We start from the raw sequence: 17,944 nt of genomic DNA on the forward strand, positions 1-17,944 counted from the left end.
TTTCACACAATTAAAACTTGTGTGCCAGTTGCGCCCCTACCTTGGGAAGTCAGACTTAGCCACAGTGGTCCACGCTCTCGTTACATCTAGGATAGACCACTGCAACGCGCTCTACGTGGGGTTGCTGTTGAAGATTGTTCGGAAGCTTCAGATAGTCCAACGAGAGGCAGCCAGGATAATAACTGGGGCGGCATACAGGGAGCACACAACTCCATGTTGCATCAACTACATTGGCTGCCAGTTATCTACCGAGCACAATTCAAGAGTTCTGGCTTTGGCCTATAAAGCCCTAAACGGCCCTGGCCCAGTTTACCTGTCTGAACACATCTCCCTCCGAACCATCGTGGCGATTAAGATCTTCCGGGAAGGCCCTGCTCTTGGTCCCGCCACTGTCACAGGTGTGGTTGGCAGGGACGAGAGACAGGGCCTTCTCTTCCATTGCCCTTCGGCTATGGAACTCCCTCCCTGGCAAAATTAGGTCAGCCCCCTTCCTCCTGTCCTTCAGAAAGATGGTAAAGACCTGGCTGTGGGACCAAGCCTTTGGGGCAGTGCAATGAGGCAATAAGGGTAAACCTATTCTGCTGACTGGAGCCAGCATGGTGTCCTGAGTTGGTTTAAACAGCTGATTTTAAAGTAGATATAATTGATTTTAATGTTTTTAATGTTCTAGTGGTTGTGCATATTTATAATTATTTTATGTCCTGGCATGGAATGCTTGCCATATATATGTTGTGCTCCGCCCTGAGACCCCTTTGGGGTGAGAAGGATAGAATATAAATCTTTTAAATAAATAAATAAAAGCAGATTTTATGTATCAGTATTCTTTGACTATAACCTTTATAAAAGGTTTTAATCATAAATGTTGTTTGTAATGAATATTAAATCAATGCTGTCAAGAAACAGCTTAGGTGATTCCTAGGACAGTACATATTATTTATGTGAACTTTGGGAATTGTTGATTTGTTATTTAATTTTGTATATTTTATTTATAGAATGGAAGCTACAAGAGCATTCATGCAATGACAAAGGACATTGATCTATTAGTAAAGAATGCCAAAACTTACAACGAACCTGGATCTCAAGTATTCAAGGTTAGTTAAAGCATTTTAATTAAATTAATTAAAATAATAATAACTCTATTAACTCTCATGCCATGAGTTTAAAAAGCTACCCTTGAATTATATGAGAGGTAGGGTATTTCTATTCCATTAAAAATTATGGTATATAGTGGTATATACAAACAATTACATATTCAAAAGAGTTTTGTGTATGGAGATTCAACACACAGATCCAGAAACCAAAATAAAGGTAAATTACATTTAAATAAGTCTATGGCCAATACCTACATATTCACCCTTTTCCTTTTAACGAATACTGATTGTTTCAATTTAGAGTTTTTAAATTGAATAACATGTTTTCTCCGTTTGCTTTTAACAGGATGCAAATGCAATTAAAAAAATATTTAATATGAAAAAGGCAGAAATCGAGCATTCAGAACTGACTAAATCAAGTCTCCGAATCAGGTACTATAACCAAAATGAAAGTATTGTAAATTGCTGATATTTCCTATGTACTTAGCAGAAATGATCAAAATATATAATTTGTTACGTAATTCAGTAATAGTTAAGTGTGCGTTTTTGCTAATGGGATTTGGAGAGGCAAGGAGACTGACTACTCATGCATGCTAGAATATAGTCTTTTTCACAATGGTCTGAACATCTGACAGGATCAAGTTAGGTAGACATGGCATCATTTGCTTTTTAATAATCTGTCTTGTACTGGTGGAGGAATTGTTCTTTCTATTTCAAAAAATATTTGAAGATTGTTAACAGGAAACACTGACTGTTGAGTGCATCTGTATTTCCTCTTTTTTATATATAACTTTAGATTTCCCTAATCAGATATGATCAGCCTAGCATACTTTTTCAAGGGTCATTGAAACGCAGTGTGTGCCTTATCTAAAAACAGTTTTATCTTAACTGGCCTCATTAGATTAGTTCAGCAAGTTTCTGTTAAAACTTCATTAGTAATATCAAAATCCCATGCCAGAGATCAAGAATGGATTTTTGGAAACATTTTTTATCTACCTTTTTCCTCTCCTGCCAAAATTCTCGCCCCCCTTTTTTGTGCCACATAGATTGCACCCACTAGAAGCCTCTGAGTGGAACATAGTTGCCATTTTGGTTTTGTAGTTTAACATGATAGCAGAATTCCACCCCCACTGAGCTATTATAGGCGAAAATAAGACATTTTAAGGCCTAAAACTATCTGATCTTTGAAACTGAAGTCAGGGCAAGGTAACTGAAAAAAATGTGCATGCTATTGGGCAGTAAGCCTATAAGCTGAAAACAGTTAAAACCCTGTCAAGCTGAAAACAGTTAAAACCCTGACACATCTTTAAGTGAGATATTAAAGGCCTTCAAACATATGTAGTTCTTTAAATAAAAAGTCTAACGATAAATAGAAGTTTTAGTTTGAACTGTTTAACACCCTTTCTAATTAATAATACTGTTGCTTGGTTTTTTCTTGTGTGATCTCAGTTAGAATTTCTTGGAAAAATTTCCCATTTATCTTGAAACTTTTTCTTTCTCAGTCTGCCCTATTTAAATTCATTTCACTGCTTAATTTTGTGATTAATTTTAAGTTATTTGTGTGGCATTTTTAAAAATATATGGGGAGTTCCAAAATGCATATACCCTTAACTGTATTAAAAATTCCAATGGCAGAGAAGTATCATCAAATTACAAGAGAAACGTTAAAGTGAGGTTTGCAACCCTGTCATTTGACAATGAGCGCAATGCATTGCTGGACATGAGCAATTTTAATTTAAGATGTAATTGGTAACTGATTAAACTATTATTTAATTTAAATTAAATTATTGCAAATATATTACTTTAGCCTTGAAATAACCACAATAGCTATTAGCTGTTAATGAGTGTATAATTTTGGGGGAACACCCTGTAATCAGTTAAAAAGCAACTGAATTTTGTTGTTTCTCTGCTATTGTGATGACCCATGGGCCTTGTAGTCCTGCTCAGGACATTGTAATTCCTGATGAAGATGAAAACTTGGGTTTTTTACCTTCCCAGTCTGAACTGGATTCTTCTCAGCCAGATCTTTCCCAGGCAGATCTGGGAACCTTGCACCTGCAAGAAAGTTGTCTCCCAGAAGTATGTCAAACAAGCCCAGAGCCTACTTCTCCCGTGTTCTTGCGCCGGGAGTTTTGTAAACAACAGAGAAGTTTGGAATCAGCTTCGCGCAGGAGTGCGAGGATTGCAGCTAAGAATGTGGCCAATTAAGACTGCTTCTCGTGAGAATCTTTGGGGAGTCTCACATCTGGTCTCAGAGTTTAGCTTTCGGTTCTGATTCCCAGAGAACTGCTTCGGCGGGAAAGTTAGACTCTATTTAGGTGTTTTACCCGCGTAGTAACTTCGCGGAGTCAATTCGTCAGCCTACGGAGCGAGTTGTGTCTGGACAGCGCGCTCCGATTCAAGCCTCGCTCCTGCTCAAGCCTTGCCTTGCTATCCAGCCTTCGCCTTGCTTCCCAGCCTTTGTTTATCTACGGACTTTGCCTTGTTTCCCAGGATCAATCCTTGCCTTGTTCCACGGATTTTATCAAGTTATTCCACGGACCTTGTTCTTGTTCTTAGTTACCTTGTTCCACGTTCAAGCCTTGTTTCAAGTATCAAGTTATTTCCTAGCCTCGCTCAAGTTTCATGGACTAAAGGACCTTGTCATCTCCCCTCACTTTGCTTGGCAAAGTGAGTGTTTCGGTTATTGGATTACAACTTTGGACCTTAATATTTCTTATTGGACATTGCTTTTTTGGACTAATTCTGACCTTTCCTGAAAGGTCTAATTCTGGACTATTTTCTACACTTGTTTTTATTAATTTTATATATTCCTTCAATAAAGATATTAGATAGATTCTGGCCTCTGTGTATGGTTATTGGTGCTCTGCAGCCTGGGTCTTGACAGTTTGACTCCGCCACCCTAAGCACCAATTAACCTCGGCCAGAATGTCTACCGGAGTCGTACCTGGGCCGAGCGGCCAGCCGATTACCTACACCATCGACAAGGATGAGGTGGACCGAATCCGTGATAAGCTCAATGCACAGGATGGAGAAATAAGGGGTTTGAAGGAACGCGGAATTCGTCTTCCGGCCATGGCGTTGCCAACCAAGTTTACTGGAGAAGCTTCTAAGGTTCATGTCTTCCGTCGCCAATGTCAAGCTTATCTAGAGGCCCGTGCTGCCGAGTTTCCCCAAGAAGACATCAAGGTGGCATGGGTTTACAGTCTTCTAGACGGGCCAGCGGCCAGCTGGGCGACGGCACTGTACGACCAAGCCTCTCCACACCTAAGATCAGCGCAACGCTTCTTGGACCACCTCAAGGAGACTTGGGGAATCGAGGACAATTTGGAGGCAGCCGGTCACAAACTCCGTCGCCTTTTCCAAGGAGACAGACCTATGTCTCAGTATATAGCCGAGTTCCGAGTGCTGGCCCACAACACCGGCTGGAACGATGTAGCCCTCAGGGGACAATTCCGGGAGGGTCTCAACATTGAAATGCTGGAAGAAATCTCCAAGGTGGATCCTCCCCAGACCCTCGAGGCACTCATTGATCAATGTTTACGGGCTGAAGTCATGATTGCCAACAGGAAACAGTGGGTTCGAGGCCAGGGCGGTAGAGCCGGGGCAAAACCCCCCGCTCCCGCCAGCGTTCAGCCACGTCCGGTCTGGAGACCCCCACCGCCAACCCCATACCCCAGAGGAGGCGAGGAGGTGCCGATGCAGTTGGGCAATGTGCGTCCCAGACTAGATGCCGCCGAGAAGGCCCGTCGTCAACGCTTAAACCTCTGCTGGTACTGCGGGAACGGGGGCCACTTCGCCAGAGAGTGCCCGGCCAAAGGGAAGCCTGCCGCCCGTCTTGCGGCGGCGTCCTCCACGGAGACGAAGACGTCTGAGCCGACTGGCACACAGCCGGCGGGGGAAGCCAACGACCGGGTGTAGAGAGGCTCGCCAACCCGGTCAAAAAATCCATCCAAGAGCCGCCAACCGGGGTCCTGTTCCTTCTCGTGGTCACATTATGGTCAGCAAAAAGGGGACCCGTCATGATCCACGCCATGATAGACTCTGGAGCTACCAACAATTTCATCGATAGAGAGTATGCCGACTCTCTGGGATTACAATATCATGATTTCAAGAATGCCCGTGTGGTGCAAGCCATAGACGGCCGCCCCCTCAAGACGGGCCCCGTAAGTCAGTGGTCGGAACCCACCAGGATGTGGATAAGGGAACATATGGAAGAGATTTCCTTCTTTGTTACCGAGGTCCCCCATTTCCCTGTGATTTTGGGAATTCCATGGCTGACTCTCCACGACCCTAACATCTCCTGGTCCAACAGAGAACTGCAGTTTGCTTCACCGTACTGCCAAAACCATTGTCTCGTAGCCAAGGTATGCCACGCCACAGACACCGAGCCCATCATCACCTTGCCTAAGAAGTACTCCGAGTATTGGGATGTATTCAATGAGAAAGAAGCCGAAAAATTACCCCCACATAGACCTTATGACTGTGCCATTGACTTGGTGGAGGGGGCCCCGATCCCGCGAGGGCATCTCTACTCCCTGACTGAACCAGAGCAAGAAGCTCTCAGGGAATTCCTAGAGACAAACCTTCGCAAGGGATTCATCAGACCCTCTCAATCCCCAGCCGCCTCCCCAGTGATGTTTGTGAAGAAGAAGTCAGGGGAACTACGCTTGGTGGTGGACTACAGAGCATTGAACAATATCACCAAGCGGAACAGCTATCCCCTGCCCTTAATCTCGGATCTACTGGATCGGCTTCGAGGAGCCAAGGTTTACACCAAGCTGGATCTTCGGGGGGCTTACAACTTAGTTCGCATCAGGGAAGGGGACGAGTGGAAGACCGCCTTCCAGACCAAATTCGGATTATTCGAGTCCCGAGTTATGAATTTCGGTTTATGCGGAGCCCCCGCAACGTTCCAGCATTTTGTCAATGACATTTTTCAGGACTATCTAGACAGGTTCTTGATAATCTACCTGGACGATTTTTTGGTGTTTTCTAGATCACAATCAGAACATGAGAACCACGTCAAAATGGTGTTACAACGATTGCGGGATCATGGACTTTATGCCAAGCTGGAAAAATGCGCCTTTGATCTACAAGAGGTAGATTTCCTTGGTTACCGCATCTCGCCTCTAGGGCTTTCCATGGATCCAGCCAAGGTTTCAGCAGTATTGGAATGGCGGGCGCCAACTAACAAGAAAGAGGTGCAGCGTTTCTTGGGGTTCGCGAACTATTACCGCAAGTTCATTCCAGATTTTGCCCGCTGGTCCGACCCCATCACTAGCTGCATCCGTGGAAAGCAGCCTTTCCGCTGGACTGATCAAGCAGAGAAAGGGTTCCAGCAACTAAAGAAACTATTCACCTCCCAGCCAATTCTACAGCACCCAAATCCTGGAACCCCTTTTGTGGTGCAAGCGGACGCCTCTGATGTGGCAATTGGGGCTGTACTCTTACAACCGGTGGGAGATCACCTCCATCCCTGTGCCTTTTATTCTCGTCAACTAACCACACCAGAGAGGAATTACACCATTTGGGAAAAAGAACTACTGGCCATAAAGGCAGCCTTTGAAACTTGGAGACATTGGCTAGAAGGGGCCAAATTTCCCATTGAAGTCCACACTGATCATCGTAATCTAGAACATCTAAGAACTGCCCGCAAACTAAATCAGAGGCAGCAACGTTGGGCTTTATTCTTTGAACGTTTCAACTTCCAGATCCATTATGTGACCCCAGCCCAAACCAAGCAAGCAGACGCCCTGTCACGTAAACCGGAATACGCTGCAGGACGCAAGGAGACCTTTGAATCCCAACTGCTACAACCCGAGAACTTTGCCACGCTCACGGTGGGGAACACCAAATCCATTCCCATTGGTTCAACTTCCCCTACTCCAGGACCCATCTGTGCTCAAGAAATCAGGGCTAGTCAGCAAGCAGATGCCTGGGCGCAGGACCAACTTCGCCAAGGTCTGCACTTTCCCTTTTCGCTTAAAGATGGGCTGCTCTGCTATAGAAATCATGTTTATATCCCACCCGGACCGGGCAGGGAAAAAGCGCTTCGTCTGTGTCATGACTGCAAACCAGCAGGACACTTCGGACTATTTAAAACTATGCATCTGATCCTAAGGGATTTTTGGTGGCCCAAGATCCGCAAGGATGTGGAAAAATATGTCAACACCTGCCCTGTATGCCAGCGCTCCAAGATACGAAGGGAGAAGCCCTCAGGGCTTTTACACCCCCTTCCTACCCCATCTCGCCCATGGGAAATAATTTCCGCGGATTTCATCACTGACCTACCACCTTCCTGTGGATTCACCACGATCTTGGTGGTGGTGGACCTTTTCACCAAGTTAGCCCATTTCATTCCCTGTGAAGGCCTCCCCACGGCCAAAGAAACTGCGGATCTATTTCTTCAACATGTTTTCAGACTACATGGATTGCCCAAGAGTTTAGTCACAGACCGTGGATCTCAATTCACCTCTCGTTTTTGGAAGGCACTACAAAAACTATTGGGCATAGACTCTCGCTTATCTTCAGCTCATCATCCCCAAACCGATGGGCAAACGGAGCGCACCAATGCCACTTTGGAGCAGTATCTTCGCTGTTATGTAAACTACCAACAGGACAATTGGACTTCTCTGTTACCACTGTCTGAGTTTGCCTACAACAATGGAGTTCAAGCTTCTACAAAAGAAACGCCGTTCTTTGCAAACTACGGCTTCCATCCACGTTTCTTCCCCCCTGTCATTGAAACTTCAGAAGTTCCCGCAGCAGAGGATTGGCTGCAGGAACTCACAGCGGTGCAACAACTTTTGCTCCAGCAACTGGACCAAGCCAAGGAGGACTATAAACGCCACGCTGACAAACATCGCCAGCCGGGCCCCGAAATCAAGGTAGGAGATCGGGTTTTTCTGTCCACTCGCTTCCTGCCCTCCCACCGCCCTTGCCGGAAGTTAGATGCCCGTTTCATTGGCCCCTATCCAGTGGTGGCGCAATTAAACCCCGTGACTTTCAAACTCCAACTTCCACGTTCAATGCGCATTCACCCAGTGTTTCACCGTTCCCTGCTCCTTCCGGCGGATGGTGTGCGACCTGATACAGACCAACCGGCCCCCCCTCCTGTTTTGATGAATGGGGAGGAGGAGTTCGAGGTTGAGGACATTTTGGATTCTCGCTTTCACCGCCGCCGCCTACAATATCTCATTGACTGGGTGGGTTTTGGCCCTGAGGAACGCTCTTGGGAAGACGCCTCCACAGTCCATGCTCCTGATCTAACCCGTCGCTTTCATCAGACCTATCCCACCAAACCGCGACCTCGCGCCTCGGGGAGAGGGCCCCAGTTTGGGAGGGGCCTTGAGGAGGGGGATAGTGTGATGACCCATGGGCCTTGTAGTCCTGCTCAGGACATTGTAATTCCTGATGAAGATGAAAACTTGGGTTTTTTACCTTCCCAGTCTGAACTGGATTCTTCTCAGCCAGATCTTTCCCAGGCAGATCTGGGAACCTTGCACCTGCAAGAAAGTTGTCTCCCAGAAGTATGTCAAACAAGCCCAGAGCCTACTTCTCCCGTGTTCTTGCGCCGGGAGTTTTGTAAACAACAGAGAAGTTTGGAATCAGCTTCGCGCAGGAGTGCGAGGATTGCAGCTAAGAATGTGGCCAATTAAGACTGCTTCTCGTGAGAATCTTTGGGGAGTCTCACATCTGGTCTCAGAGTTTAGCTTTCGGTTCTGATTCCCAGAGAACTGCTTCGGCGGGAAAGTTAGACTCTATTTAGGTGTTTTACCCGCGTAGTAACTTCGCGGAGTCAATTCGTCAGCCTACGGAGCGAGTTGTGTCTGGACAGCGCGCTCCGATTCAAGCCTCGCTCCTGCTCAAGCCTTGCCTTGCTATCCAGCCTTCGCCTTGCTTCCCAGCCTTTGTTTATCTACGGACTTTGCCTTGTTTCCCAGGATCAATCCTTGCCTTGTTCCACGGATTTTATCAAGTTATTCCACGGACCTTGTTCTTGTTCTTAGTTACCTTGTTCCACGTTCAAGCCTTGTTTCAAGTATCAAGTTATTTCCTAGCCTCGCTCAAGTTTCATGGACTAAAGGACCTTGTCATCTCCCCTCACTTTGCTTGGCAAAGTGAGTGTTTCGGTTATTGGATTACAACTTTGGACCTTAATATTTCTTATTGGACATTGCTTTTTTGGACTAATTCTGACCTTTCCTGAAAGGTCTAATTCTGGACTATTTTCTACACTTGTTTTTATTAATTTTATATATTCCTTCAATAAAGATATTAGATAGATTCTGGCCTCTGTGTATGGTTATTGGTGCTCTGCAGCCTGGGTCTTGACAGCTATACAATTTGCTTGAAAATTGAGATGCAACTCCACTCAATTTAATAATCGTGTTAATGCTTTATGTTAGTCTGAAGATGGGCTTCAGTTGTAGGTATACTTGCTATGATTGTGGAATCAGTTGGATTTAATCTTGAGCACATACAAGGAATTATTTTAGCTGGTTCTTTCATACTGAAATGGAATTCTGTGAGTTCAGTATAAAAATCAGTATCATTTTAAATCCAACCGTTCATCACAATTCAATGAGAGAACTCTTTCTAACTTGCCTTTCAAAATATATTCTGCAAAAGATCTGCACTCTTAATTGAGTATTATATTGGCTGTCTGGTGGATTTCTTTTCTCTCTTTCTGTGGTTTGCTCATACTTTATCAAAGGACTGCAAATTTGGCTGCTTCCAAGTTGACAGGACCTTCCTCACAGGGTAAAGGCAGTGTTGTCGATGAGAGGAATTCCGCTAGTAAATATTACCGGTGAGTTCTTAATCTTTGGTTGTCTTTTAGTCCATTCATTTTAGAATTAGCATTTTCATAAGTATTTTCCCTCCTCAAATTTACAGTAACAAAAGAGCTGTCCAAGGGGATCGTTTGTCAGCAATAACAATGGCACTTCAATATGGATCTGAAAGTGATGAAGATGCTGTTCTGGCTGGTAGGAATTAAAATGAGTTGTCAAGATTTGCAAAGCAATTGTTAATCATCAAATTTATCACCATATTTATCTCTCCTTTGACATTAGAATAGAGTACCAATGATTACAGAAGTATTTCTTAAGTTGTAGGTAATAGACTAAAATAATCCCATGCATTGCCATACAGCCTGGAAAACTCACAGCAACCCAATCGGCTATTTATTTGTTTTTTGGGAAGAAATCCTTGTGATCATACACTGGCATATAAGGAACACAGGAGTTCACTGGCTGTGTCTCTTAATCAGTTTAGAAAGGGTTTCTCAACTAGGATTCCTTTGAACAACGGGGTTCTGCAAGAGATCATGATTGGGGGAATTTCACTGTAGATGTAATGGTTTTTATATAAGGTTTCCCTGAGCCAGGAAAATAATTTAAAGAATAAACTGTTTAGAAAGTCTGCTTATAATTTCCTTCCTATCCCCTTTGGTTGGTGCTGTCATCTCAGAGAGTAATATGTTTTATTGCTCAAAAAAGCTAAAATATCAGTAACTAGAAGCATGGAATGGAGGTTTAAAAAAGTTTTAAAAAAGGATACTAGTATGCCAAAATATATCAATATTGCAGAAGACAACACAAAAATAATTGGTTATTAGATTGGTTATGATATACCCTTTACCTCGGGTGGCCAACTACCCAAGTCACACTTGTTCTCCTAGAGGGCCATGTTCCAGCTTTGACCACCCCTACAGAAAGGGAAAAGAATGTGAAAGAAAATTTTCCCCCTTGGGGCAAGAGTTTTTGTTGCATTTTTTGATAATTTTTCACAGTTAGAAACATATTTATGAAAAAGTTACTTCATCAAAAAGCCCTATCATTTGCTTCTACCTCTGTGAGCATATGAAGCTAATGTTTTTACTTTTACTATTTTAAACAGAAGAAATTAGGCTAACATTGTAAAATTGTTGCTTTCTTATTTCTAGCTGCTGCCCGTTATGAAGAAGGGGAGTCTGAAGCTGAGAGCATTTCTTCCTTTATGGATGCTTCCAATCCTCTCTATCAGCTCTATGACACAGTGAGGAGCTGCCGGAACAATCAGGGCCAGCTTATATCGGAACCCTTTTTCCATTTGCCCTCAAAGAAGAAGTACCCTGATTATTATCAGCAAATCAAGTTGCCAATTTCATTACAGCAAATCAGGTGAACTCTTTCAGATTTTTAATGGTTTCAGTCCTCTGTTTTCTCTTCTAAAGACTTAATGTTTTTATTCTATTTTGAATACATTTTAGATTCCTTGTTTTTAACTGAGTCCTGTGTTACAATACTGTTGGAATATTGCCATAAAAACATAGGATGGGCAGATGTTTGGGGAGTGGGAGCCAATTCCTCTCAACCCCTGTGGGCCACCCCCCAAATTTATATGTAAACGTATATTTTATTGGAGTTATAGTGGCCAAAATGATTATCATAAGTGACATCCAGACATTCTTTGAACTACAACTCAGTTCTAAAAGAAAATATTTGGGGATGTGGGGAATTGTTGTAATATGTTTTTGTATTTTTAAGGAGCCAAATGGTGCAATTATATGTTCAAAATCACAGAACAATCACACTGGAAAGGGGTTGCTTGGAGCCCATAGACTACACTTTGTCTACCCCTGTTTTAACATGATCCAGATAATGCTAGTAGCTAATTTTTTTCTTCAGTGACTACATCACTCCTATCTCATTTTATTTTAAGGTTTATGCATGTTAATATCAACTTGTGGAATTCCAAACATTTGATAATTGAAATGTTTCCACTGTAATAAATGTTTATTTTTAAAATACATTATTAATAAGATCTAACAATTATTTTCACATAAAGCAATGGTATCTGTATATTTAACAAATATGCTTTTTTGGTTAAGACTTTTTGTACTTCAAAAATAATTAAGCTAAACTAGTTTATATGTAAAATATAGGGTATTTCAAAATGTTGAATCCAATTTCAAAATGGTACAGTATATGCTCCTCCCCTCACATAAACAGTGTGTTTCCCTGAATTGTCAATACCAACAACAAATGCTATTTGATATTGGCCAAAATGCTGCTGAAATGCATGCTGCACCACAATTACAACAACAGCAACAAACTTTCTTTATATACCGCTCTATGTCCCGTGGGGACTCAGAGCGGTTTACACATAATAAAAACATTAAATACATATACGTCATACAAAATACAAGAAACAAATATAACAGCAATTAACAAAACATATTTAAAATTCCAATATTTTAAAACAATATAATACCTTAATAAAAGCAAATGCAATCGCTCCCTTGGGTGATTCTACAGCCAATGGGTATAAAATATAAATTGAACAAGATGGCAATATGGGCCAGGGTAGGACTCACGTGGTAAAAATAGGCATAAGCCAGAGGTGAAGTGTGACTAATAGCAAGGAACCTAGGCCAGGATTACACCATTTCAACATCCTGTATAGCTATCAGGTACAATGAAGAAAAGTAAACACCATAACAAACAAAATCAAAGGAGCGGGTAAAGTGCAGGACAAGAGTCATTAGTTATTTTCAAAAACCCGTCGAAACCACCAAGTTTTCAAGTCCCTACGAAAAGATGTTATTGATGGAGCTAATCTTATTCCTGGGTAGGTCGTTCTAAAGGTGTGTGTGTGGGGGGGGGACGACACTAAGAAGGTCCTCTCTCTCGTCCCCACCAGACGTACTTGGGACGGCGGTGGGATCGAGAGGAGCGCCTCACCGGAGGAGCTAAGGGTCCTCACTGGGGCATAGGGGGAGATGCGATCACGAAGATAGATGGGGCCCAAACCGTTTAGGGCTTTATAGGTCATAACCTGCACCTTTAATTGGGTCTGGCTGCTTACAGATTCAGTTTTGCTGAATTGCAGAACACAAAATGTCTCGTGTTATGGAGTCGCCATCTTGCAAATGAATGGGGCTAGGAGCTGTTTGCTCAGGGAGGCATTTAGTTGTAATCATTTGAAACTCTGTTTCAAATGGTAAGAATTTCATCCACGTCCGGTTCATGGTTACAGAGATAAAGCCATTTCAAAATGTGTCCATCTTTTCAAAACACCCAGTATTTTGTATTGTGCTTGGAAAATAATCAGGGAAGACTTCCTGAAAGATCAGGAAAGAATTGTTGGAATGATTCTTACATCCCCTGTGTGCCCTTCTTGTTCACCAATTTCTCGTGTAATAGTTGGGGAGGGGAGAGTGGTGAACCATCTTCTGCAAGAACTTTAAAGTACAGTCAGCCATCCATAGTTACTACAGACATAAACTTTATTACGGTCAATGGACCCACAGTTGTTAAGTGAATAACATACAAAAGTTTACAAAACAGTCAAACCGTGGAAATTGCTAAACAAACACAAACTGCACAATGTCAGGTAATACCCTGATCAGGGATTAGGCTCTTTCTCAGCCTTGCTGCCACTGCAAGGAACTTTGCCACTGTGAGGGTCACCTCATGGTGTTTATCTTCCATAAGATATCTGACCTTCCCTTGTGGGGTGTAAAGATGTCATGATCATTGTGTTTTATTCATGATTGCTATATTTAGGTTGACTGTTTAAGGTTATATATTTCAGCTATTCTTATACAGAAGCTGGGAGCCTCTAAGGCAGGGGTCCCCAAACTAAGGCCCGGGGGCCGGATGCGGCCCACCGAAGCCATTTATCCGGCCCCCGCGGCACAAGGGCAAAAGGGGGTTGGGCTAAATGACCCAAGGGTTCTCTTCTTCTCTTACAACCATTATTATTATTATTATTATTATTATTATTATTATTATTATTATTAACATTAAGGCTGGGTGGCCATCTGTCAGGGGTGCTTTGCTTGTGCTTTCGGTGCACAAAGGCAGAAGGGGATTGGACTCAATGGCTCAAAGGGTCTCTTCCAACCCTCTTTATTATTTATTTATTTATTTATTTATTTATTAACATTGAGGCTGGGTGGCCATCTGTCAGAGGTGCTTTGCTTGTGCTTTTGGTCCGCAGAGGCAGAAGGGGGTTGGACTAAATGGCACAAGGGGTCTCTTCTAACCCTCTTTATTATTATTATTATTATTATTATTATTATTATTATTATTAACATTGAGGCTGGGTGGCCATCTGTCAGGGGTGCTTTGCTTGTGCTTTCGGTGCACAAAGGCAGAAGGGGGTTGGACAAAATGGCCCAAGGGGTCTCTTCCAACCCTCTTTATTATTATTATTATTATTTATTAACATTGAGGCTGAGTGGCCATCTGTCAGGGGTGCTTTTGTTGTGCTTTCGGTGCACAAAGGCAGAAGGGGGTTGGACTCAATGGCCCAAAGGGTCTCTTCCAACCCTCTTTATTATTATTATTGCTGTTATTATTATTATTTTATTATGACACAGCAAACAAGATAGATATGCTGGATTTCGTATTACAAAATCACAAGTCGAACACTTCCCAAGTGTCTAGGACTGTGTGATGTATTTTCAGATGATGCGTGCAGATCCCAGTAGGGTGGTCTTTTGTAGTTGGCAGATCGTGATTATTATTATTATTATTATTATTATTATTATTATTATTAACATTGAGTCTGGGTGGCCACCTGTCAGGGGTGCTTTGCTTGTGCTTTCGGCGCACAAAGGCAGAAGGGGATTGGACTCAATGGTCCAAAAGGTCTCTTCCAACTCTCTTTTTATTATTATTGCTGTTATTATTTATTTATTTATTATTATTATTATTGTTCGGTGGCCCTCCAATGGTCTGAAGGATTGTGAACTGGCCCCCTGTATAAAAAGTTTGGGGACCCCTGCTCTAAGGCATGGCCAGGAAAAGGGGCGTGGCTTCACCTTGCTTTACATACTTCTTTACATGGGGCATGATCAAACAATCTAGTCAGTTTTGGTGAATTAATTGACCTCGTTGTGCTGAGTAATAGCGGCACTGCAACAAAATGTGTTCTAATGATTCTATTTCATTTCTACCGCACGGGCATAATCTTTGGGAGTAGAGGATACCGGATAGTCTGCCATTTAGCAGCTCTGATGGAAGTACATTTAGTCTCGCTTTTGTGAAGAGTCTTCGGTAATTAGACATTGTGACACTCTCAAGATAATTACATGACTTAAATGGCTCGGTGTATGGTAAATTCAGTAACATGGTGAATTTGAGCGAGCTCTGAGCTCTCCCAGGGCAATATCCCTCATCTGCTGCTTCAGTAATTTCTGTGCTGTTTTGAAACCAATTGAGGTTGCTTTCCGATCGGCTTACTATGTTACTATGGTTAGGGACACAGGTCTCCCGTGAAAGTAGAATAACTCCTACACATACTTCCCAACATACCCCAAAGACTTCAAATGGTTGGTCTCTCCCTTTCTCTGCTATATCACGCTGGCTTTAAAGGCCTTCTTCACCTTTCCCCTTCTTCCCAATCGCTACTTCTTTTCTCTCCATCTCTCGTGTATTTTATTTATTTATTTATTTATTTATTTATTTACGACATTTCTGCCCCACCTTTCTCAACCCTGAAGGGGACTCAAGACTGCTTTACACATCAGCAACTATTCAATGCCTTTAAAAACTGTACAATAACATAAACATTTAAAATGGAATCATAAAATACAATTTAAAACAATTAAAAAACAATACCATCAGAATTAATCACGTGATCCACAAATGTTGTCCAGGGCGTTCCAATAGTCAATTGCACATCATTTTGTATTTATTTATTGCACCAGTTCTCCAAAGGCTTGATCACACAGCCACCTTTTCACTTTTTTACCGAAAGTCAGGAGGCAGGGGGCTGATCAAATCTCCCTGGGGAGGGAGTTCCACAGTCAAGGGGCCACCTAACTGAGAAGGCCCTGTCTCTCGTCCCCGTCAGTTGCACCTTCAAAGAAGGCAGAACCGAGAGCAGCGTCTGTGAAGAAGGTGGGACCGAGAGCAGGGCCTCTTACCTCTCCTCTCCTGCTCAGCAGGACACCCCTGGACTCCATTGCCTGCCATCCTACCACAAGTGTTAGCCTGGATTTAAAGTGGTGATGGGGATCCAAGGGAGTAAATAGGGGAAGAGGTGGATCAGTGGGGAAGGGCTTTAAATTCAAGCAGAAACTTGTGGGATGATGGACACTGGGGTGTGAGAGGGAGTGACAAAGGGGTTTCAGATCTGGATGAAGCTTCAGTGGGAAGATAGGGAGGGGAATCATAGAATCATAGAATCATAGAATAGTAGAGTTGGAAGAGACCTCAAGGGCCATCTAGTCCAACCCCCCGCTAAGAAGCAGGAAATCGCATTCAAAGCACCCCCGACAGATGGCCATCCAGCCTCTGCTTAAAAGCCTCCAAAGAAGGAGCCTCCACCACGGCCCGGGGGAGAGAGTTCCACTGCCGAACAGCCCTCACAGTGAGGAAGTTCTTCCTGATGTTCAGGTGGAATCTCCTTTCCTGTAGTTTGAAGCCATTGTTCCGTGTCCTAGTCTGCAGGGCAGCAGAAAATAAGCTTGCTCCCTCCTCCCTATGACTTCCCCTCACATATTTGTACATGGCTATCATGTCTCCTCTCAGCCTTCTCTTCTGCAGGCTAAACATGCCCAGCTCTTTAAGCCTCTCCTCATAGGGCTTGTTCTCCAGACCCTTAATCATTTTAGTTGCCCTCCTCTGGACGCTTTCCAGCTTGTCAGCATCTCCCTTCATCTGCGGTGCCCAAAACTGGACACAGTATTCCAGGTGTGGTCTGACCAAGGCAGAATAGAGGGGGAGCATGACTTCCCTGGATCTAGACGTTATTCCCCTATTGATGCAGGCCAAAATCCCATTGGCTTTTTTAGCTGCCGCATCAGAAAATTGAAAAGAAATTTCAAATCTGGGTTTTCTTTGATGGGAAGGTGATAGGGGAGGAATTTAAAATATTGATGGGGTTTAGTTGGGAAGGTGGAAGGGAAAGGAATAGTACTATTGGAAAGATGGTGGTGGAAAACTGGGACAGCAGATAGATTAGGGTAAAGAGGTAGAGTTAGTTAAAGAAGAGATACAACCTCGCGGATCATCAAATCCATGAAAATAAAATCCCCAAATGTGGAGAGCCAACTAATATACATTTTGGTTTACAAGAAGTACCTTTGATTTCTACAGTAATAACACAAGATTGTCTCTTCTACAGAGCAAAACTAAAGAATAATGAATATGAAACACTTGACCATTTGGAATGTGATTTAAATTTGATGTTTGAAAATGCCAAACGTTACAATGTTCCGAATTCAGCTATTTATAAGAGAGTGTTGAAAATGCAGCAGGTTATGCAGGTAAAATTTCACTTCCTCTAGCTGTGTTTCTGGGTTTGTTTTTGAGAGCAAGTATTTGGTGCATTTCTATCTGCATTGGCACACTGTCTTGTGATATTAATTCAGATGCTGTGTTTCCATTCTGAACAGTGTCCCTGATGCTTTCCAGACAGGAATTCTTTGGCCAGTGCTATGTTAGAAAACCACAAATTTATATTCTGGGTGAAAAATGAAGTCAGTAGCTAAACTAATTTTGTTTTCTGTTTTTTTAATTTGAAAAAGACTTCTGAAAAGAAAATCATATAAAGACTCTGTAGATGCACACATTAATTACAACTAATACATTAGTAATGAAAAGCTCATAAGACATTTTCCAGTGAGAGCTTAGATGCAAGGTCTCAAATAAATCTGTTATTTAAAATACAGATTTATTTAGATTAATTTAGCTGTTTCATGTCTAATATTTATTATTGCTTTTTATACAAATAAATTGAGTGGTTAAATATGTTTCATTAATAGCTTACCATTGATTCAAGACATATACGATTGCCGTATGTGTACCTTTCAGCTGTTCATTATTCATGCATTCTTCAGACGTTCAGCA

General features: G+C 42.7%; 1 protein-coding gene across 12 annotated transcripts in view; it reads left to right on the plus strand.

Moving 5' to 3' along the window:
• Positions 1–17,944, plus strand: part of pbrm1 (polybromo 1) — a 72,677-nt gene that overhangs the window by 15,974 nt on the left and 38,759 nt on the right. For 11 of the 12 annotated variants that reach the window (XM_016991588.2, XM_062970033.1, XM_016991587.2 and 8 more), the window contains 6 exons: positions 993–1,091; positions 1,438–1,523; positions 9,811–9,906; positions 9,993–10,084; positions 11,044–11,260; positions 17,220–17,361. In XM_016991588.2, coding sequence (XP_016847077.1) covers positions 993–1,091; positions 1,438–1,523; positions 9,811–9,906; positions 9,993–10,084; positions 11,044–11,260; positions 17,220–17,361 — 732 coding nt within the window. Of the gene's footprint in view, positions 1–992; positions 1,092–1,437; positions 1,524–9,810; positions 9,907–9,992; positions 10,085–11,043; positions 11,261–17,219; positions 17,362–17,551; positions 17,575–17,944 lie in introns of those variants that run through there. The other variant, XM_062970036.1, reaches the window with a different exon arrangement.

The sequence above is a fragment of the Anolis carolinensis genome, chromosome 2 (assembly GCF_035594765.1).
Source record: "Anolis carolinensis isolate JA03-04 chromosome 2, rAnoCar3.1.pri, whole genome shotgun sequence".
Lineage (NCBI taxonomy): Eukaryota > Metazoa > Chordata > Lepidosauria > Squamata > Dactyloidae > Anolis > Anolis carolinensis.